Source organism: Pagrus pagrus, assembly GCF_965226575.1.
Source record: "Pagrus pagrus genome assembly, chromosome: 2".
NCBI lineage: Eukaryota > Metazoa > Chordata > Actinopteri > Spariformes > Sparidae > Pagrus > Pagrus pagrus.
The window spans coordinates 12,463,735-12,487,777 of NC_140186.1; the positions used below are offsets into that span (position 1 = coordinate 12,463,735).

Below are 24,043 nucleotides of genomic sequence, written 5' to 3' on the forward strand. Positions count from 1 at the left end.
GACGGCCTGCAAACAATGACATAACATTGGAAAAACATTTTTGAACCAATCGATGAGAAACAACCAAATGATGTTGGCTGAATGATAAACAGCTCTTCTCCCTGGACCTACACCATCAGGCTCTTAAGAGGTCTGATGTCAAGTGGAGTGACACACACACACGCAGACACATAAACACACTTCGAACAGGCCTGATCTTGTAGTCTCAGAGGCAGCTCGTTCTGCAAGGATTCTGCACCACCTGGAGATGGGGAATAAGCAGGTAGGGAGTCGAGACCTTCGGGGAACACTGTTCCAAAGGAATGGCTTTATGGAAATGAGGGTTAAAGGGAGCATCGTCCGTCCTCTGATAGGGAGCCTATGAAGCGCTGACACATGCCCCCCCGCCACTCTCCAACATGAAACCATGTTATATGAGAGGGGGTCACCGTTCACCCTAATCACGGCCGTGACATGACATGCTGTAGGTTGCCCCTCAGTGTTAAATATTTATGTCAGCACCGCCGTATTGCCGTGATGGCTGTCAAGACTTTGACACATGCTCTCTCTCTTTCGCTATCTCTCTCTCTCTTTCTCTCTTTCCGTTTCCATTAAAATTCAACAAAAACAGAAAAACAGCAGAAAAACACAAAAACACAAAGGCATAAGCTAAAGGTAGAGGCTTTTATGTATTTCTAACAGCAAATCTGGCCGTTGGAATTGACACCGTACTGTATATGCAAAGGCATGCACTATTTTCAGGTGGTTCTTTGTTTAATTCAAAACTGTATGCATCAGCGTGCATGGATGACATAAGACTAATTGGAAACTGTCCCAAAGACTTTGGATGAAAATTATCCATCTAGCCATTTCTATGCACAATTTGCCAGACTCCTTTTAAGTTTGTATTCAAATTAATGTTGTCCCAGTTAAATAAACTATAATAAACTAAACCGTGTATGCAACATACACTTGGCTTTATGTCCTCTCTTGATTAAGTTCCATTGTTGTGATTTCACTCATATGACCCAATCTGAAAGATTTTGGGGGTGACTGAGATCACTGGAGACAGTGTTCTCCTCTAGCCTTGCTGGCTCCCCCATGATAGGTGTCAAAGATATTCTAATGAATGTCAGAGTACATTTCAGGGGGCCATGCTCCGTACAAACCACTGGAGTGGCCCATCTTATGGGGCTGCCAAACCCCCTCCACCCCAAGCTCCCCACCACTCTCTTCATGTTCAAGAGGGTTAAGAAGATTAATCAATGTCAATGTCTTTTCCCTTTTGAAGCCAATAAGGTGCACACTGTCTGGCCATGCCCAACAGAACATCACTTTGTTCCGTCGCACAGCCGCCCCTTCGCTGCCCTCACTGACCCCCCAGCAGTCCCACTTGTCAAAGTCAAGGGGGCGTTTGGCGTTTGGTAGAGACTGGCCTTCCGGATAGCACTCAGCTCCGCCCTGCTTGACCTATTCTCTGATATTTGACCACTCGGTTGCAAGACACTTGCTCTTTCGAGCTGAAATGTCACTGGGGCATCTTGTCAGCTCACAGACACCTCGGCCTGACAAGCGATTTTACTTTGGTGTGCTACAAGGCAGAAAATACAGGGCCGTGGCCTTGACGCACACAAACTGTCAGCTAGCCAGCAGGGCTACTTGATACTGGCTTACTGGCCCAGTGTTAAGACACAGGAAAAGCTTGAAAAAAGTGTGGCTGGGGCATTATATCAATATCTGGGGAAATGACGCCGGGTCATGCGTGAGAAATGAAAGCTGAGTAGCATGAGTTGAGAGCGTATACAGTCTTAATTGGTGTGTTTGGTTTAATTAATATGATGACACAAACCTAACAAAGCAGGCATCCTGGTAGCGAGACATGTGGCACAAAAGGTCAACTGATAACCTTTGACTTCCTCTGCACTGAGGTTCTACCTCCTCTTACCTCCTGTGCTTTCATCCTCTCCTCCCCATCCTCTCTTTTCTTGTCATCTCAACCCCCCTCGAGTCTATTCACCTTTAAGGTTTTTACTAAATCAGCATGTTCTTCAGTTAAATGAGGGAAAGCACACTCCTCTCCCCTCTCTTTGACCGCCAGTGGCATTGCAGCATGAAAGAGAAGGATGGGGATTGGAAGTAGCAGTCACATCATTTCTGGTTTGCGCAACCTGCTCAAAGTTTGCAACTAAATGCTTGTCTTCAGTCGAGCTGACAGGGGAGAAGTGGGCGCTCAGTGAACCATGGCCGGGCTGCCATGAAATGACAGGAATCATTGGCATACATTTCAAACAGCCTCGCGCTATCCTATTAAAGTGCCACATCCCCACTTTAAAACAGACAAGAAGGAATCCGCTTTGATAGATAGAGACTAAAATGGCTTATTGATTTTCTCACCCCTTTTTCTTTGTTAGGAACTTTTAAAAATTAGACCCCAAACTTATCCTTTTTTTTTTTTTTTTTTTTTTAATTACAACAGATTGAGAAAATGAGAAAAGTGGTCTCTTGCGACATCACAGCTTCTGTATAATCACATTCACTGAAATGCTTAAATTGTTATGTAATTAAAGAAACACCACACCGCAGGGTTCTAAAAATGGATTGTGCTTTAATTATATCATAAACATGAAATCAAATGCTGGGCAGTGGGATAAAATTACACAGTACAGCCTCATTATTAATAATGATGGTGTGTTAAAAAAGCAATTTAACATTGTTAAAGTGAAATGGTGGTGACCTAAATGTTACATTTTAATTGTTTGTCCTTTGAATTTGTTATGTGGTACTTTTTAGTTCCAGTGGTAGGTTGGCTTCAGCTCCTGTCAAATTAGAGTAGATAATGACGCTTTTTAGTATGCCACAATTTGTTAACTCACCTAAAGACAAGGCCTGATCCAGTCTGTCATAACTAGTAATAAAATTAGATAATGAGTAACTGAGCAACAAGGCCAATAGCTGATTACAATAACACTCAAAAATATCTAGTTTTATGTGATAATTATCACTAACAATGAGCTTTATCAGGTAATGTCAATGGCTCATCTGATTATAATTATCTCCATCTGTGCAAATATGAATGTAAATACTACTATTGTTGGTGACTAAAATATACCATGCACAGTACAAATAGATATTCTGCATACTGAGGTGAATATACTTGTTCATAACTATGTTAGGTGCACTATGTAGTTTTGGTGAAGACATTTGTTAATCAGAAAAGAAAGATCTTCATTGACTGGTTTTTTTTATGACTAAACAAACTAAATAAACAAACCCACTTCGTTTAATGACTGAATAAACAAACTGATCTTAAAGGACAACACAATTTCATACTGTTTAACTTTGTCTGTATTTGGCGGACCCCGCCACCTTTCTAGCTTCAAACAGTGTTCTGGGGACCTTATTTTCCTCTGAGAACAGCTTGTTTATACAGTCATGGAAAAAATAAATATTTATGAGTTTGTATTATTACCTCATTAATATTGTGAATATTTAAATTCAGAGGTTGAATTTCTTCTCCTAAATGACATAGTGCCCCTTATATCTGGATTATAAAAATGAGTAGAATATAGAGCTCGCAATGAAAAAGTATTTTATCACAGAGGTACTATTCACGACTTGACTGCTGATAGCCTTTTAACTTAACTGCTTGACTTGACTCCTTATAGTACATTTAACTCATTATGACAGAGGAAGCAAGGAGACGTAATGGTCCTTTAAGCAGTTTACAAAGCTGTTAGTAGAGGAGTAGGGAGTCATGAAGAAGAATCAGACAGTGGGCGAACACTTGGACAATGGTAGCAATGTTTGAAGAATTAGATTTTATGAGTGTATCTGATTGCATTAAGCTGATGCTCAGGTTTTAGGTGATACTCGTGAGGTTAAGGCTGTAAGGATAACTGCACGGTTTATATGAAACGCTCAGTAAGTGCTAAAGACCAATTAGAGGACTTCTCCAACGAAGCCTATCCAACTGTTTGGTTTCAAAGAATATTTTTACGATTGCTCTTACCTTTAAAATGCAGCAATGTGCTTCACTGAGATGTGTGGCTTCCTAAATATTGTACTGTTCGCAGGATAATCAAATTAACATAATTATTTCAGAGCTGCCTGAGGCAAGTGGTGATTCATTCAGTGTCAAAGGGCTAGTGTCTAGCTGCAGGGTTGGATCTGATCAGTAATATCCCAAACATCCTTATACTAAAATCAACCACCTAAATTTTGCTAAAAAATACATTCAAATAATTAATTCATTATTTTTTTGAATAAATTGAAAATGTAGGAACACCTTGACACAGAGCATGCAGATTTAAACTTGGGGGCAGAGCTCTGAATGTCTCCTCTATGCACTGCTTGATACAACCACGTATCCACAGGATTAGCCTAATCGGTGACTGTGGCCGGACAAAGTCCTAACAACCTTGTCAAATGCTTTGTGCCTTTCAGAATAGAGACTGTGTTCTGGCCCATCAGTTTCATAAGGCCTACATTATGGATCGTTGAGTATGTTGAGACACCCATAGCAGGGGATCTGCTGCCATGCTTGATTCCCACACTGCTCAGTAAATATTACAGCCATAGACATAACATGGTGTAAAACACAATGATCTCGGGGCCACGGCCATATTCCCCTCATCTATCATTCAATCTTCTCTAATTAGGGTCTTTTTTTGTCATACTGAGAGAGGGGTATGGAGTAGCACTTCTAGGGGTGTGAATGGTACGAAAGAGAGGGTCTCATTTCCATCTGACAGTGTGATGGAGATTGAATGTGAGCTTTAGGAAGATAAATGGGCATCCCGCAACCCTACGACACTATCTGCTAAGCTGCTCTATAACCCTCCCCGGGGAATCGCTTAACGGTGAGTATTTGGGGCCTCTTTCGTTAAGTTCTGCTTAGGTTTGTCAATAACTTGTCAGGTCCCCCACTCATTGTCTTTAAATTAGTGAATACATTGAGAGGAAAAGCGGTGAAAATGTGAATAATACAGTCAGTCTTCATATAGTATTCAAAAGGGTTTTGGACTTATGGACAGAAGTTTGTGGCGTTTGCCACCAAAAGTGTTTGGCAGTTATATTGTACAATAAAACCACAACGACAATGATTTTAATTGATCAGTTTGCTGCATAAAACTGTAATTTGAGTCATCAAAGTTTTGACTGTTTGTATGTGTTAATAGTAATATAATAATAATAATAATAATAATAATAATAAGGATGATGATGATGATGATGATATTAATAATGAATAATAAACAAATAATAAAAGCAAATAGACTCAGAACATAAAATATAAACAGCATAAAAAGTTTAAATAATAACAATAATAACATCAGCTAGTTAAAGGCCATAACATAAAGTTTAACGACTGGTGTGTAGAATTCTTGTATTCTTGTAAAAGGGATTCAAATCAATTAACAAAAAAAGACATGCTGACATATCATGCTGATATCTTTTCTTTTTCTATTTATTGTGCGCCATTAACTACACAAGGCACACATTTTCTTAGACATGTTGTTTTTAAAGAAATCTAAACTTAGCAAGAGAAATTCATTATGAAAAATAATGGATCTGCATTCGTTATTACAAATATACTTTTATTATCAATTGCAATTTCTTATAACTTAAAAAAATTAAGGTAATTCTTTCACTTAGGGAAAGGTAGCTATTTAACTCTCAATAAAATAATCTTCATTTGTGACAGAGTGTGGGCGTGCACCAGAGGACATGAGTGAATGTAATTGGGTGTACGTGTCAATGTGTGTAGTGTGTGCGTGTGTGTGTGTGTGCGTGTGCAGGGAGGGGTCAGTCTCTTCCTAACAGCCCCAGCGGCCCTGCTTTAGGCCCGGTGACAGGGCTCTGTCTCTCAGCCACACTTGACTGGGTCCCGCTGACACTCAACTGTCAAGCCGGCAAGCCCTCAACCACCGCCCTAACATGCTCTACAGCTTCACCCAATTAACTTGCTTTCACTTGACATCGCGGCAAAGAGCTTCATAATAGGTGGTCAAGGTGCAGTGTGTCTGCTTTCGCCCCTCTCTGACGACTAGCAGTGCGCATACACACACATTCAAGCGTTGCCCCCACCATCCACCCCCCCTCTACTACCTCTCAATGCTTTTGTGCCTCTGTAGGTCCAGCAGGCCTCCCTTGGCTGCCTCTGCCTGCTCACTGCACTGTGACAGCAGGAGAGCATTGATCCAGGAGAGGGGGCTGCAGTGGGGTACAAACAGTCTTGCACTAATCCTACTGGACACAACTCAGTCCTTTCACTATAGAATACAAAACTACATATGCAGATATGCACATCCGTGTGCATCTTTGCTTGCATGAACGCTTGCGAGCACGTGTTAACATGCGTCCATGCATGCTTTGCAGTTTGGTACGCATAAGTGCGTGATATCAGTGTGTACTTCCAAATGCGACTACGTGGTGGTGTGTGTATTTGTGAGGCATTGTGTGGCTATCTCCAGCTCTCTCTCTATTAGACATTCAGCAAGTTGGACACCAAGCCAGACTGGGCGAAGGAAGGAAAGCGATTTGACCCCCGACTGCGCGTTTTGGGAGGAGGGTCTTGAAGCATGTCAGCTCCGCTCAGGCTCCACTTCCCCTCTGTGTCCTTCCTATTTTTTCCCTAGTGCCAGGCCCAAACTTTGAAAACATCCACCTTAATAGGACCTAGTCAGCGAGAGCTACTCTTCCGTCTATCAAACTGTGATCCGAGGTGTCAGCCTGGGCCGGCTTTGACAGAATGTCTCCAAACGAACAGTACAATGGTGTTTCCCTCCCCAGCACTCGGCTACTCTAGTGTAGCCCCTTGGCTGCCTGGCCTCTCCATCTCACTACACCAACTCTCCCCTAGTTCGCCTGCTTGATTTCACCTCATAGAACACCTTGCAACAGTGGGTTGACTGACAGCCACAAGCCAGCCTAATTGTCTTCTTTTCCAATTAAGCGCACATTTGAACGCTTCGTTCTTATTTCCCTTCTTAAGGAGATTAACTTTTTCCTGTTGATGGAAGAAATATAATGTATCTCATCATTATTCAATCAAACGTGTTCGGTAGTTTTGCCAGAAAGTGCAATTATAAAACAAAAGGAGAACCGTCATGAAGCCAACACTGTATGTTTCTAAATTGCATGTGGAGTTGTTGTAGAATTTAGGAGCTAAAGTTTTATGCGCCTGCAGTGATTTGACCCCAAAAAAATTCCTCATAACCCAAACTCCAAATTGTGTAGGTACAGAAAATAAATATTGGGCTTAAATTCCCACAACATAACAATCCCACTCCATCCATTCTTCACTCTGCCCAAAATAATACAATTCATAGCTGTCAGGCCCTATGGCATCCCAAATTTGAACAGCATCGATCGAGGATATTGACCATTCGCCAGATGCAACTCCCTGTGTCTTAACACAGTGTGCTGAAATTATATCTGCCCTTCCTATTAAACAATGGGCTCCCCAGTGGTCCACATTACTGCATGATAAGTAAAAACAAATATGAGAGGTGAAAATTAACATTGTTAACTGTGAGACATGCATAAATTTGTACCGCTTGCAATACCCTAATGGAAATTAACTAAAATGTTAATGAAGATAAGTATGCCATGCAATTACACCACCTCGTTGTGTTTGGATTTTGTAACACTTCACACTCCTGAAACCTTTACATCTTCAATGCTGCACCTCGAGGCATCCGGCTCACTGCAGACATCCACTGAAAAGACTGAGAGAGTAGAGGAAGAGACTCGGAGAGCTGACTGTTACTGAGGCCTAAGTGTTGTTTGGTTTGGTGATCTGATTGTGCTGTCAAGTTTTAACTATTAATACAAAGTCCGGGCTGCATTAGAGTACACTTGAACCGCCAGAATCTCTCTGATGACTTCCACAGCTGAGGCTTTGTCCAATAAATTAAAAATAACACAGCCAGCTATGTGTGAATCAGAGCTTCTTTTGCACCCCAGACCATTTTAGGTAAGGGAAAATAAAGTCCTTTCTCAAGGCCCAGAGTCGACGAGAGCAACTGGAGGATAGGCATGTGGTTTCATCCAGAGTTTCGCAGCATACCTGAGCTGCAGTATAGTGCTGGTCCCAGTCCCTCTCCTCTCCTCCACCAAATGCGCTCCTTTGGCCCTTTTGGCCCTTTTAGCTGTCAGTGTAGTTTGTCATTCAAATTGTATGAAACTACTGTGGATTACCATGAGGAGGAGGCAAACTGCACACCAGCTATATACTGTAGCCTCTTAAAAGTACTATTTGATGTTGTTTTCTCAGTGTGTGTGTGTGTGTGTGTGTGTGTGCCTGTCTCCCACTAGGCTATGCTGGTGTTAAGATGGCAACACTTGCCCCTCTAACCATCACTGAGTCAACAAATGAGTCCACACTAGGTACTATTGGAAGAGCTCCCAGTGGTTTCCCAAGTTCCTGCCAGAGCTGGTCGAGACACACATACACATACTTACACACACACACTTACCCAGACATACACACACACACACACACACACACACTGCAGAACTAGCCGGTCCCAAGGACACTCATGTGGTTTCACATCCAGTCAACCACCCAAACAGACCATTTTGGTCTTCCAGTTCACTTTAAGTTCCATTTCCACAAAGAGAGCACTGGCACAATATTATTAACACTTAATCATTTCCTCTGACCTAAATGATTTCTTTATGGTGCTGTGGAAACAGCAGCCAGAGTCATGAATTGGGTTCTAATCTGGCTGAATGTCAGAGGTGTCTTCAGCGAGTACATGAACACACACATGCATATGCAATGGCACATACAGTAGCAGCATAATGAAATATGCTCCTGACGGGCTACGCGTTCGAGTTTTGACTGCATTTTCCCTCTAGCTTTTCTCAGAATCAAACATGTAATATGAGTGAACCTTGCTCAGACGAACATTAATAATAAAGCTGGAACTTAGTGTAAATATTTCTGCATCACCCCCCTCAAGTATTACTCCCCCGTTTTATGTTTTATGTTTCAAATTTCATGCCATGGCTGCTTCCTTTAGTGAATTTTCAATTCATATCAGGATAAGCGGTCTGTTCTCAGGAGTACCATTAGAATAAGATAAGTATTTAGCTTCAAGGAAAAAGCCTTTGAAATGAAGCCCTCGCTGTAATGGTAGAAGCAGCAACATATCTGAGAGGGAAAGACTCATTATTTGTTGGAGCGAGATGTGGCCCGCATATGTTCATTGTCCCAGTGTTGCTGATGAATCACATTGTTCACTTCATCCATTCAATTAAATGTAATTGTAGTCCAGCTGATATATTATTTAATTCTACCTTTAAGAAAGAAACGAGCAAATCCAGTATATAGCTTCACCGTGACTTGGCTGTAACCCTGTTTTCAAGGAAGAAGTGGTCTGGAAAAGAATTAAGCGAGAGAGGGAGTAAGGAACAGAGACAGACGGGTGTGAACGGGGAAAGAGGAGGAGGGGGGGCAGTATTTTAATGCCTGTTGTCACCACGTAATGTCCTCAGCACGACAAAATGCTGAACCAGAGAAACCGGAGAGGACTTTTATAAAATCCCCCTGCTGCCTCCAACATATCTCTGGGATATTCCAAGAGCAAAACGTATAAATCTGGGTCTTTCCACCTCCAAGTCCCTCTCCTGAACACTACTCTCACACACATACACACACACACACACACACTGAGACGGACAAAGTCCCTCAGGACCTATGACTGCAAGTTATAATACTTACTGCGCACTACCAGGCCCTTGTCGAAGCCAATGTTGGCTGGGTTATACTGAGACTATAATAATGTGCTCTGAGCAAGACAAGGTGTTGGTTCTCTTTAGATTGTCCTGTTACCAAGTAAAATTAAGAATATCATGTCTTCTTAAATACTGTAGCTGTGTTGACATGAACTTTAATATCCATAAATAATAGTAATAATAATAGCCCATTATAATAATGTAAACAAAAACGAAAAATGAAACCACCTGAATCAGAGGAGACTAGCCTGATTGGGAGTAATTTCCGATTAAGTTGAGAAGGGTGGCGCTTATAGGAAAATAGAAGCAGCTAATAACCATGTAAACACTCACAACCATTTCTCTTTGGCTGGGATAAATATTTTCTTTCTGCATGTTTACCCCATGTGGGGGTTACATTAGGCGATGTAAAGCTTCCAGGAGGTGAAAAAAATATGGCTGTAGAAAAATAAAATGTTTCTGTGGCTGTGCCTTTTGTTGGAGACATTAAAAGATTTAAGAATTTTTGAATGCATATGAAAAATAATAATAAATAAATCTGTGTTGCTGCCAGGACACGGTGCAGGTGTATCTTGAAAATATCTTCTTCTAAAACGGGTGGAACCACTTTCCACAGTGAAAAAAATCATATTCTGATTAAATGCTTTGGGGCACGTTAAGACACTTCATTTTGGATCACTTTATTTAGCCCCTGTAAACAGTTGAGTTCGAATCTTTAATCAGAACGATCTCAATTGGGTTGAAGAAATACTATCCATGTAACCGCAGCCTGTGAGTCTCAGCAGAATAGGTCACATGTCTCAGTTATTTGCAGGAAGGTTAAATCTGGACTATTCCTGATTATTGTTTAACACAGATGGGGGAGCCAGAGAATCCCATGGCCGTTGTTTAGTGAGTTGTCTCCGCCGTCCGCCAGTTGCATTCCACGGTCATGCCATGATTTGTTTTTAATTTACTTTCTCTTCCCACAGCTTACATTTTCTCTCCATCTCTCATCTTGTTATGCGCTTGTGGGGCGTGCGCAGACTGTTTGTGAATGAATGTGTGTTCTCGTGGATTTATTTATTTGTTTCGGTCAACCACAAGCCGGCCAGCTGAGGAGGAACCGTCATTTTGCGTAAACAGTCGTGAAACGCGAGGGAGGGGAGCGGGGAAAAGACAGAGGGAGAGGAGGGATAAAAAAGACTTTCAGGAACAAAAGGAAGACAGAGGTGTAGCAAGTCAGCGACTCCCCTGCAGGGCCTGGGGGCACAGCGACGGCAAACGTGGCTTCCCCCACCTGGAGCTTGTCGACAGGAATTTAATGCCGGCTCTAATGTCTGAACCGCACAGCAGGAAAGGGAGGAGGAGGGAGTGGTGGCAGAGGAAATACTCTCCCCACCTTCTTCATGTCAAACACAAGTCTGTGTGTGACTGTGCTGTTGCTGCCACCTGAGGGACACATTAACATCCTCCCCACTCCCTGCCAGCCTCCTCAAGTCACACTCGCACACATACAGAGACACCATTACGAAAACATAAACAGACTCTCGTTCACATACTCACTGACTGTCTTTGTTGCCTGCCCCCGGGGTCAATTAGGTCGCAGGACCAGGCCTGTCCCCATATGGAGGCCTTTGGTCCCACGCCCAGTTTGATTTCCCCTCTGCCTCCCTGATTAAATCAAGCTGGACATTTCTGTGGAGGTGGGAGAGAAGGAGGGAGAAAAACAAGGGAGGGAGAGAGGAGCTACTGCCAAACTTTAGGAGAGCAGCGACACACTGTTCCAGACAAGTCACACAAACTTGTCTTCCTCTTTCCCTCCCTTGGCTCTATCCTTTCTTTCATTTCCTCAAAGCATTCCAGGCTTGAAAAATGAATCAACGTATATACTATATGACTCAGAGGAGCAAAAATGTCGTCTGTAGGGGAAGGGAATGGCAAAGTCTTTAAAAAGGACATAAATCTAAATTAGCCTGAAGGACGTGGTGAAAGGACTCAGTAGTTGCTAACACATTCATGGTCACCAAGCTGGGCGACGCAGCAGGGGTGCAAGAATGTGGGACAAAATCTGCCAGCTGGCTACAGACTGCAGGACGTTCAGCAAACTCTGCTCAAGTGTCCAGTCCAACATACTGACTTTAGCAGCTTGTCATTTTAGGTATGTTTTCTGATGCCAAGATATTTTTGCACGGACATCTGTAATGCTGCCACATAGGCACTGATGTTGATAATCAATACAAGCACCCCAGCAAAATGGATCCATCCATCTAGGTTTGTTTCTCTGCACAGTCCATCAGACAAGCCCAATGTAATGTCAGTGAGTGATGAGTCAGAAAGCTGTGGTTTTTGCGGGGATGTAGAAAACAACAACAAACTGGGCTAGCCCAGTGTCTCAGGATGATGACATCATGACACAGTGAGTAGGAGGTAAAGAGGAGAACAATAATCATTCATCCCCATCAACCTCTAGCTCTGTTACACAAACCTCATTGATCTTCCTTCCCACTTTCTGACAGCCACACTGGAATAAACAACTAGATAATACTGTTAATGCATAGATACAGTGAAATATCACACCACAATGTCCTGTTCGCAAACATACACACATCAAGAAAAGTCCACACAAAGAAATTATGAGATTTGTGATATTTTAGGGTTGTTTACAATTGCATGCATGGGGATGTACTTGCATACAAATCTATGTGCACTTGCAGAGATAAGATGAAACTCTAAACAGCCTCCCATTGTCTGGCTTTTTTTTTACTCCGGAGGCCTTAAACCAATTTACACACCAACTCCTTCCACCTCCTCACATACAGCCCCATGATGTTTAAATTAAAGAGGGAGGGATGGAGGGGGGGGCGGTGTAAAGGAGAGAAAGAAAAAAAAGTTTCCTGAACATAGTAGAAAATTATTTTCTCTGGACAGTTTTAAGAGTCGACATCCTGTGCTGGAGTTCTCTAATCATCACCAGCGCAATTTACAATCAGAACACACAGCAAGCCAGTTCAGACCAGCTCATCTGTTGACTTTGGCCCCAGCTGAGCTCCGCGTCCTGCTCTGTATGTGTGTCTGTGTGGGCCTGTCTGTGTGCTGTTGCCATTTGAGACTTGGGTGACTCGGCACTGGGCCTTGACAAGGGTGGGGTGAACCTCTGTGGGGCTGAGGCGACCGCACACATGCACATGTTCCCTCGCTCTTTCAGACACACATTTGCACGCTGTTCTTTTTTGTGCAGAGGCACACACCATAAAATGTCCACTGAACAAACATGGAAATGCACTTGAGCACACATGCGTGCATAAGTAAGATTTGGGCATAATTGAGCACTTGATAAACACAGATATGCACGCCATCAGGAGACTGTTGCAACACACAGAGCCTCAAACACAATTTCAACAGATGTACCACAAAAATTCCCACACACACATATACAGTTCTATACATATATGCAGAAAAAATCTGCTCCCTTGACATATCTATAATCATTCAGTGTGGCCCTGGTTCACAATGCACAGCCCTTGTGTACATATGTGTGTATGTGTGTGTCACACTCAGGATGCTCTCCCACCCACAGTTCCCTTTGGCTGGCCTCCACCAAGCCCAAGCCCAGTGCGGTGCTGCTGCCTTGCCGCAGGGCTGAACACAGCTCACTGTGTGTCTGCCCCCTCGCAGCCCCAGACTGTCCCGACCAATGTGCTTCTGATTAGGTGGCTTAATTACAGCTGTAAAAACAATGTTGATATAAGCCTCAAAATTGCAGTGTGTCAGATACTATTAGCCAACCTTGGACTCCAGCCATTGTTATCCAACTCCTCCAGTGACCCTCCCCACCTCTCCCTCCCTCCCTCTGGCTCCTCCCATACTTTTCCTCACCCATATGATTTTCCTCTCCCCCTCACATTTTCTTCACTCTTTCATGTCACAAGCTGCAGCACAGGCAGACTCCAAGAGGCCAAATGGCCCGCAAATAAACAGCAGTGGTATGCCCATTGACCTTGACACAGCCAGGAAAGTCCGAGGAACCTGTCTGGAATATCAACATGCTCGAAACACATGACTAATAAAGCATAAAGAGAGAAAAAAAAGAAAATAATAGCTATTCTCTTTAGCTGATCAGGTGTGAATTACACTTCATTGCTTAATCTCAGGCTTCGCGTGCTTGACCTTTCATAGTGGTCTGTGGTCATTCAAAATAAGGGCTCTGGCTCTGCGGTAGAGTAAGACGATATTCTATTAGCAAACACTGCAAGGCGGTGAAGGCTTCCAGAGAGGGAGGTCAGACAGTCTGGGACAGGACACAAGGCTGTGTTGGGTTCTTTGTGTTTCGGTGACAGTGACTAAGGAGCGGGAGTGCAAAGTATGCCAAAAGTCTGGTCCAGGGAAAACTCAGCAACACCGTTGAGTGGAGGCAAGGAAGAAAAGCAAAGTAAAAACCTCAAGTATGCAAATCCTGGGTGGTCCAATCTTTGGACTGGTCTAAGAGAAAGTCCCCTTTTTTCCTCTGTCTCCATCCTTGCAGCAACTTCAACATCGATTCTCCTGAGAACCAGGTGTTGTGGATGAACCGCGGACATTCATCAGGCTCACTTTCAGCTAATCAGCAGAGTTAGGACAACAAGCAGTGGAGGGACCAACGGGAGTGGGTAGAATTTGACAAAAAGGTGGCGGAGTGAACTGAGGGACATGCCAAGGGCGTGTTTCCAAACCCCGCAGTCCTCCATGGTGGCCTGCCTTAGCAGCTGGCACTTCAAGGTTTACCAAATTTGTAATGCCAAAGTCCTAAATTCACATTGGTAAGAAGAGCGAGACAGACTGAAACGAAAGTGAGGAAGCTAACTACCCGGGCCTGTATTGATTCTTGCGGACTGGGCAGGGTGTGTCTCTGCACTTCCCAGCCTTGAAAGGCCGTCTTGTCACTAAAGGTGGAGGCAATACAGTATGCCATCATTTGAATAATTGATGACTGATTCCTAAGTAATCAGTGTCCTCACAAGACAATGCATTCTCTCTCTCTCCCTGGTGGAGAGAAAGAGCTCGGCCTGTTTTTGTCCCGATGCCTTTAGAAGCAAAAGGTAAAAGCTTTAATGCACTGAAGCCACTGGAAGTGCTGCCTCTGAAGGACTCCCCCTGGAATCAGCTGGGATGGTGTGTCTCTCCTTATGAAGGGGCCTATCAGAGTGGCCTTCCAGTAAAGGGAGTGAGTGAGAAAGAGAGAGAGAGAGACAAAGTAGGAGAGGAAGATGGAGTCATTGAGTGAGCGAGTGTGTCGGGGCAGGAAGGAATGTGCACGCATTTAGATGTGGGAGTGCACGCTCATGCATATGTGCTGTAAAATATATACTGAGTATAAAGTTTGTTTAGGTGGTGCACATGAAAGACTTTGTGCTCAATACAAGAATGTCTTCACAAGTGCCCATGTGCGAGTGTGTCCTGGAATGTACAACCCCTTCCTCTAAACAGGAAAGGAGTACAGTTAATAGCATCACCACCCTTTCCCCTCGTACAGAACGGTGGCCATACCAGATGAACTTCAACTGTGAGCCAATCTGATCCCGTCCTTAACCCTTTTCACAACACAAACACGCGTCTTGAAATTTCCCCAAAATTTACCGTCTACAAAGCACCTGGCAGGAGACGTGAAAATATGCCTATCAATCTCTTTGCTAACGATTTGCCTGCTATCTACAAGATATGTGAACAAGGACACAGAAAACCGAAGAAGCACACACCCGTGAGAAGGACGAGCCAATAACTCTACTACGGCTTATCTAGACAATAGCAGGTAATTAGTGAGTCGGTGTTTTGTTTCTTGAGGGTAGTCGGGCCGTGAGGTTGCGGCTGCTGTGTCTGTTGCACTGGGACTCTCCCTGGGCCTGTGTGCATTTACCATGCGGGCTCCTTGTAATACAAAGACACTTTTATCCACACACACACTGTCCTGTTATCACCTCATAGAGCAACCCCGAGGGTCACGCAGCACAGTGTCCTCAAAAGACACGTGGCGTTAAAAAGCATACAACGCAGTGACTCCTGGGGACCGCACATTATAACATCTACAACGAAATCACTGTGTTTGTCATGTTTCAGCATATAACCACACAAGAAATATTATTGAATTCATGCTTTTACAAACACAAATCAGCTTCACTGCATATTTTTTTAGGACTGACAGTTATTGAACCTCAGTACCTTGTCAGTACCAAAATGCATGCGAATACTGAACTGACTAGTTTCTGATTAAAAAAGGATTCTGTAGAAAAAGATATTGATTTTGCTCAAATGTATGGATCAAAAAGTATTGTTTAAAAGCTGAATCATAATAATTTATGTAATTTTTGAAGCACTAATGGCATTAATTTAATTGTCCTGGCTTCTCAAATGTGAGAGTTTGTTGTTTTTTCGTTTCGTATACTATAGTGAACGAGTGTTGGACTGTTGCCTTGGGCTCTGAGAAATTGTGATTGGCATCTTACTATTTTCTTTATTTTATATGTTATGACAATAATTATTAACTGCAGCCTTACATTTTTTGGTATCAGTGCTTATACACTACCCCACCTTAGTCACTTTTCTGTTTTTTTATTCAAACTGTTACATTTTCATAGACTGCGAGTGAACTTGTCCCAAACTTGTTTTAACATTTCACAAACAAAAAAGGGGGGTTACTCTGTTTTTTAGATGATTTGTATCTATAATCTTTATTGTTTTTAACAAACAAAACATTAACTCTGGGTCCCAGTGAAGCTTGTGGCCATGGTGAGGTAAACGTAACGAGTAAGAAAAGTGCACACACAGTTTCCTCTACTGAGATGTTTGTAGGAAAGCAGTAAGATCATTTCAATATCAAAGGCATATATTCACTTAATTTGCATTAAACAGGGGAGGGTGGATGCACATTTGCAACTAAGAGGAGGTCCTTATCCCAATCAATCAAGACATGTTACTTGCGCAAAATCACATAATTAAAAAATGCACAAATATCATAACTTCTCAAAAATATCCAATTATGATTCCTTTTTATCCCTGAGCACATGCCTCTCCTGTTTTCATTATGTTGTGACAGTAAAGTGAAACATTATTTAATATTTAGTGATGAAACAGGCAAGAAACTCTCTCCTCCAACTTGTGCTCGAGAAATAAAATTGAAGAGACAGTGAGACTCTCAGAGAAATATGCTGAAAGTGTCAATGCTGCTGCTTGAATATGGCAAAATTGCTTATTTTCAGATTCAGCCACATCAAGCAGTTTTTTTTTCTGGCTGTTTGTGGAAGAGCTTGCATATTCATGGCCCGCCTGTTTTGAGAACCTGTCACTGAGCCTGTTATATAGCTCTCTCTGCCTTTCTGTTCAGGATGGCTTCGGAGGCAAAAACACTCCATCAGACTTAACACTGTCCGGCTGACACAGTCGGGCAGTAAAACTGACAGCCAAAGGAGTCTGGCCTAGCAAATGAACTGGACATAATAAACCACTGACACAGGGGTCACCTTCTGTCACTGCCTATGTATCCACCCATTCATATACGCACATAGAAAGACACATATACACATCAAAAGGACAATGTGCCCCACATCATATTGCGATTAAATACCCATACACTCACACACACACAGCCACAGATCATCACTTGCATCCTCCCACTTCTCTCCTTTGGCTGGGTTAAATCCAGCAAAAACCCCAGCCTTGTATTTGACCTGCCTCCCACCTCAGCTGTAAAAGAGCGAGTGCAGGAAGGAGGAGCTGGTGAGCACCGGGCTGCCCACTTCTCAGACAAGAGCAACTATGGATTTATGACTTAAACTTGGCTAGTTATAAGGTCAATATAATATTGAAATGCATGGGAATAATTCCCCTTCTGTGTGGACAGCTACCTTCATAAGTCTGAAGGATTAATAAAACAACTGGGTGAGTGTGTTTTTTTGCTGCTATGAAAGTTCTCACTGACAGCGTATCCCCCTGTGGCTCTGAGAAACAGAATAGGTGTTCGATGGGAGATTTATCAGCGTGGCTAACGCACTCAGGTCAGCAGCCTTTCATGTTGAAACCATTCACTGGCAACACTGTATGTGCATACGTGTTTGCGTTCCTGTGCATATATATTTGTTTTCCATGTGAAGATAGCATTGTGTAAGTCATGTGTGTTATCAATCCTGCTTCCTCCTCCCACGCTATATGACTGCTGTGTCCCCCCCTCTCCTCCCAACCCTTCCCTCTGCTGCACAGCCTCTGTACACGGAGAGCTCTGCACGGTCCCCGTGGAATCTCCCGTGTCAGTACATTACCTTATAAGTGGAGGCATTGACTGTGGGGACTCTTTGATACACATTCACATACAGTACAAACACAATTGATCTACAGCGGAGCACCGAGAGGAGGGGGATGCTGGAGAAAGATCTACACACATATAACAGATCACAGGCCTTCTTGTGGAATAAGAACTGTGTGCAAGAAGGAACAAAACGCTCCTTTGATAAGGATGTGACAAGGAGCAATCTTTCCCTGGAGCCAGCCGCTGAGCACCGAACACTATCAGCAATCTAGTAAAGACTCCACAGCAAAAATGTAATATTATCCTATCTGTACAGCCTCACATCGGGCATAATGCAACTGGCTGTTTTAATTATACATTTCTTTTTCTTTTTTGCATGAGCAGTTTTTCCCCTTAGGGATGATAAAATAATGACTCCATCTTTTTGACAACATTTGCAGCTCAATTAAAAAGTGTTTATGTCAATCTTCCCCTGTGTGGGCGCTGCCGGTTCACCATGTACACGCCGGTAGTAGTGGGATGTTGTCATCTGCAAGCCATGACAATACACAGGGGTCAAACCTCAGCACTGACTTTCTCTCAAGGCAGAAAACATATTCCATCCAATCTCCACACTTATTGGTAAAAGGAATTATTTACTCGCTTTATGTTTTCTCAGCGATAAGGGAAAAACATACAAAAATCAGCGGGTGACTAATCGATCCCTCCTCCATTTATATTTAAAACTGTTGAAGAGAGGGGCGTTTGTTAGGTTCAAATAAATACTTTCTCTTAGATGTGGATGCAAGCTCAGACAGCAGTCAATGATATGTTTGAAATAAAAATAAATGAATTGGAGTGTTTTTGCTCTCAGTGAGAGGAGAGCCCTAATGAGAGTGATCACAGATGCCAAGACCAAACACTTCAAACAAAGGCAGCTTGTTCTTTCATACATGAACTGAAAAAACCTTTAAAGATATTCTCTTTAAAGAAAAACAAAACAAAGAGAGTGACAGAGAGAGAGATAGTGGAATTATATTGTCTGGTAGGGAGAGTCTGAACTGAAGAATCACAACCTATTTGCTGTCTTTCTGGGAAGTGGTCATAATTGCATAATTTGTACGTGTAAAAGCAGAGGAATTTAGAAAATTACGAACAATAATTTGCTGTAATTATGGGTCTCCCCTCGCACTACTTACTCTGCACCCTCACACTGCTGCGTGCAATGCACACTATATTCTAAATGCTTCTGCTGTCCATATTCAGATGAGTTGTGCATATAAACAAGTGAGTGAGTGAAAAGTCCTTCTTGGTCTATTTAAACCCTCCCCCGCAGGCAACAGTATTTACAAGGAAACGGTTATCATTTAGTCTCTGTTGCGGATCAAAATGTCAAGCTCCACAGAGAATCTGAGCAGTGCTGTTAGGGCCAAAAGTGCAGTTTTAGAGCCCCAGGATCTGAGAGAAAAAAATGATTTGCAAATGCCCAAATATGTCTAATTGACCTGAAATATAGCCTGTGTGCAGGAACTGTTTGAAATCAATACGGAGAGCGAAAAAAATATCCTTGAAGGAACATTTCAGAAGATCACACCGCATGTCTTTCGAAGCAGCATTATGAAGTATGCAAGAATTATGAAAACAATCAAGAAGTCATGAAAGGTCATGTGAATTAAAACTACAGCGGTTGCGGCAAATTAACGAGGAGTGCGGAACAGCTGTTTTTCACCAGTATAATAGCAGTACACTGAGCACTGCTGCAGATTATATGAATATTCTGTGGACATGGATGCCATTTGTGAGTGAATTCACACATAATGTATTCCCCCTGTATTTATTTATTGTGTGTGTTTAGTGAGGTAAATCAATAAGCAGTATTCCCAGCCTTGATTGGATTCACAATTAGCTCTAGTAAGAGACTCCCTGACAGTAGGCATGTTAGATTCAGCACAACCAACCTGATTGTCTTTCCCTCACATCAACTGCCACTCCACGCCATCCGCTCTGCTGTCCAGGTGCCTTGTGGGTAACGGCGAGGACTGGAGTGAAGTTCCTCCCGTGTGGCAGGTGGGCCGTGACAGCTCCAAGATGCTCTTTGACCTGAGAGGAAGGGAAAACAACATCAATGGTAATTCCCCTTCAAACACATTAACTGGGATGAACTGGGTCCCACCGAGCCCCTCTGAGTGGACTTGCATTGATCGCAGAAATCCATGAATAAATTTAGCACTAATTGATTTTTTTTTTTCCTCCTCAGAAAATAAATCTCTAATTCTGAGTAGAGGCAGTGAATGTAGCAGATTGTGCAACCGCCTTCCTTTTTCTTTTAAATCTGCAGGAAATACATTTTGAGAAGTAACTTAATAAGCTACAAAAATATTCAGCGTCCTCTCATACCATCCGATCCAGGACGCCTGTTGTTTTCGGTGAAGCCACAAAGTTTGATAATTTTTGCAACTTGACAAGAGTCAATAAAAAACTCCACCTTGAGCTCAGTGGCTAAACAAACAAAGAGAATTCATTGTGTTGCGATTGCCGACACGACAAGCCCAGAAATTAACCCATTAGGCCCTCTGGATTTAAGCTACCATTTAATTGCTTTCAGTGGGGATTGAAGTAATAGTTGGAGGGGAAATGGTGTCACATATGCATTTACAAGCGCTCCCTATTCCTCCACCCCGCCAGTTGGAAGAATGATACCGTCAATATCGGAAGAAGGCATTTACAAAAGATTCCAAGCAATAAGAGTGGTGTAAATGCTGCACTGTTGTTACAAAGTGGAAGAAGATGTTGAAAATATGCCTTCATGAAGGTGAACTGCGCGGCAGTTTTATTCAAATTGAAAGAGGGAAAATGGTTTGAGATCAGTGAGCATTTCTTTATATTTACAAAGCATCAGAAAATGTTTCTTAATATTTCTGACCAAAAAGAAAAATAAATAAAACAAAATGTGTCAAACAAAAAGATTTTTTTCTAATTGCGGCTTTATTAAGAAAGTATTCTATGTATGTTAAACTATAAGTATCTCATTACAATATATTTAAACAACAAACTATGTAGTCTAAACAGAGGTGTGGTTCTAAAGCAGAGCACTTGTTTTTGTCATTCAATATAAAGCTGATTGGAAACACTCTGGAGCATGCCGTTCACAGTTTAATCATCGGATCCTGAAGTTCAGGCTGTTTTTTCACTCAGATTCTACAGTATTTTATTTTATGTTTTTTGTTCTCTTTGCTTTTCAAATTCATTGCTACAGCTGAAATCACTGCACAGTAAAATATCACAGCTTTGTGGATGGAAAGTGCATGCTTTTACTCTATGCTGCGATAAAAACGCCAAATCAGACTTTGCGTTTGAATATGGATGTTTGATCTGTAACAGAATATAGTAATAATGGTTAAATATACAACTTTGTATATAATAACTTCAGCCGATGTTATTGTTTATTTCAAGTTGTCAATTGAAAGAGTCAGGGTGCTTATTCTTAGTAATGATTGAGGAGTCTTGATTTGGGAAGTCGTAGATTCAGGTATCATACTGCCACCTACTGGTGGAGACTTTTCTCAAAGATGTTCAGTCTGTCAGAGTGCACTCAGATGAGTTCCTCATGATTAAAAATATTCAGTGATTTCATATAGGACAGCTTCTACTTAAATGACATCTATGGAAATTAATGATTACATTTAGTTTTACTTCAAATGATAGATAGTATCCTCAGACATCTGCTTTAACTAGGAGAGGAAATGTCCCATGGGTGCCCTGAATAAACACCGTGCCCTGGGCCCTTTAAAGCACACGTAGCTGAAGATGTGGTTATGGTCTATCAAGACTCCCTTCACTGACAAACCTCAATTGCTCAGTCGTGCAAAGAGAAAAGCGTTCTCCTGAAATGTTCCTTTTTGTTTGATGGATGAGTTGTACATATAATGGCTGGGCATTACCTCTGCAAATAAACCAGTCTTGACATTGCCCTGCGCTGGAACATCTGGGACGCCCCAGAGACAGGATCAAAGGCCCTGCGCGTCCTTGGACTCTATCTGTGCCAAACATGCACAGCAAGCTCAAGAACGGCTATCCAGCGCATTTCAGTCATCATCATCTGCCCTGGCTGTGTTTGTTAGTCATCAGCTATTTCTGTTTAATTTGTTACAGTCATATTCCTTAGTGTTTTCGTCATGGTAACAGCAGGGCTGAGTGCGGTGCAGCCAGACAATACAGTAAATCAATTTACGAGCTTATTATCCCACAACAAAATTATATCTTTAGCTAAGTGGAAACATGAGTCTGATGTTGAAAATCAAGTGCTAGACTGATTGATCTTTGTAGCTCTTTTCCAACTGACACGTCAGACTGAACAGCATATCAACTCGACTCTCATCTGTACTATACTATGGGGGCTGTGCTACAACACAATCCACATTACTTGGGATTTGTTTGGAGAGAGCCAGCCAACTGCATAACCTTAATTAGTCAAGCTGTATTCATTCAAGTGATTACAATGCCCTGCACAGTAGTGAAGAGAAGCATCTGTCACTTAAACTCAAATGATTTCTCAATCTTTCCACTCAGTGGAATAAATTTCTTGTGTGTGTTTTAGTAGAAAATACAATATGTTGATGATTTTGTGCCAAAATGTAATACGATCTTGTCCAGGACAGCTACGAAAAAATATGTTTACTATTTATTAGACTGTCAATTATTTTTCTGATTAATCGATTGTCTTTCCAAGAAAATGTTATAAGAGAGAGCAACAGCCATTGCAAGCTCTGAAATTGCTTGTTATGGTCCTACCAACAGCCCCAAACCCAAAGATATTCATCTTACAATGATATAAAAGGCAAAAGCTGCACATTTGAGAGGCTTGAACCAGCAAATATTAGATTTTTTTAAATGACTTACACAGTTATTAAAGTTAACGATTTATTTTATGTGGTTTAACTATTTATCATTTGAGTTAAATACACTCAAAATGCAAAAAGCATTGCATATCTTTAGCATTATGTTAATTCTGCCGCGGCAAAAAAGGACAAACGGAGGTTTATCTGGGATCGCTTTTTTTCCCAGGTTCTTGAGTTTCATTGTGTTTGCCATTTCTAAATCTCCCCAAGGCTAAGCATCTGCTGTTCTCCAGCGTGCACAACTGGGGGAAAAAAGCAGGATGTCACTTTTGTGAACTAGCCGCGGTGGAGAGGAGAGAAAATGACGCAATCATCAGAAAAGTGGTTTGGGTGGTGAAGCCGGGGCCTTACGAGGGGCAGGTTGCAGGGATCGCCTGCACCTCGGCAGATGTGCCGTGGTGTCACTCCACATCCGCAGCCGAATGAATCACCCAACAGATGTTTAACGTCAAGGCCAGGCTGTCACGCCAGCCAAACACACACATGCACGCACCAGCCATGCAAAGAGATATGCATACACACTGTACAATTTATTACTACATTAGGGAGAGTGGCTCCACACGGGGTCAGACCAAGGCGCTGACGTTCACCTTGGTGTGACTTTGGCCAAAAATAACAAAACAGAGATTTCACCAAACCTATAGAGATGTGTTTGTAGGGCGGGAAAAAAATCCTGTGATGTGCACTTAATACACACAACGGACTGACTGAAGTGTAGTTCTGCTCAAACTCGCTGAGTCTCATGAAATGTTTCTACAGCATAACGTATTTTCAGACACTCTTTTTGATCTCTGGCTTGTACTATCTGAAAACAACCCGTCAATATTGAAAGACAGAAGATATTTTAGATAACTCCACACCAGCATCCCTGATTCTGTTTTGTGTGGGACGTCAAAACCTTTACTACCAAAAAACTAATATGGCTTCTTACCACAGATGTAATTTTTATCGCCTCTTTGTTTTAAGGTGTTTTTTTTTTTTTTAGAAGTTGTTGTGGGGTGGGGATGACGAAATGCAACGCTGCTACAATAAACTGCCAATGCTATAAAACAGATGTTCTCAACATTGGTAATGTCACACTAGCATGCTGTACACTACACATTTCCACATGTGAGAGTTAATTGACACAAGGAGAGTTATGATTAAACAAAACTGAGGAATTTAATTTCAAACATTTTTTCTCTGTACCCAC

General features: G+C 42.2%; 1 protein-coding gene across 1 annotated transcript in view; it reads right to left on the minus strand.

The window, feature by feature from the left end:
- Positions 1–24,043, minus strand: part of LOC311251659 (uncharacterized protein) — a 97,938-nt gene that overhangs the window by 61,638 nt on the left and 12,257 nt on the right. The window contains exon 5 of the mRNA XM_084344214.1: positions 19,912–20,053. Within this exon, the coding sequence (XP_084200340.1) occupies positions 19,912–20,053 (142 nt within the window). The remainder of the gene's footprint in view (positions 1–19,911; positions 20,054–24,043) is intronic.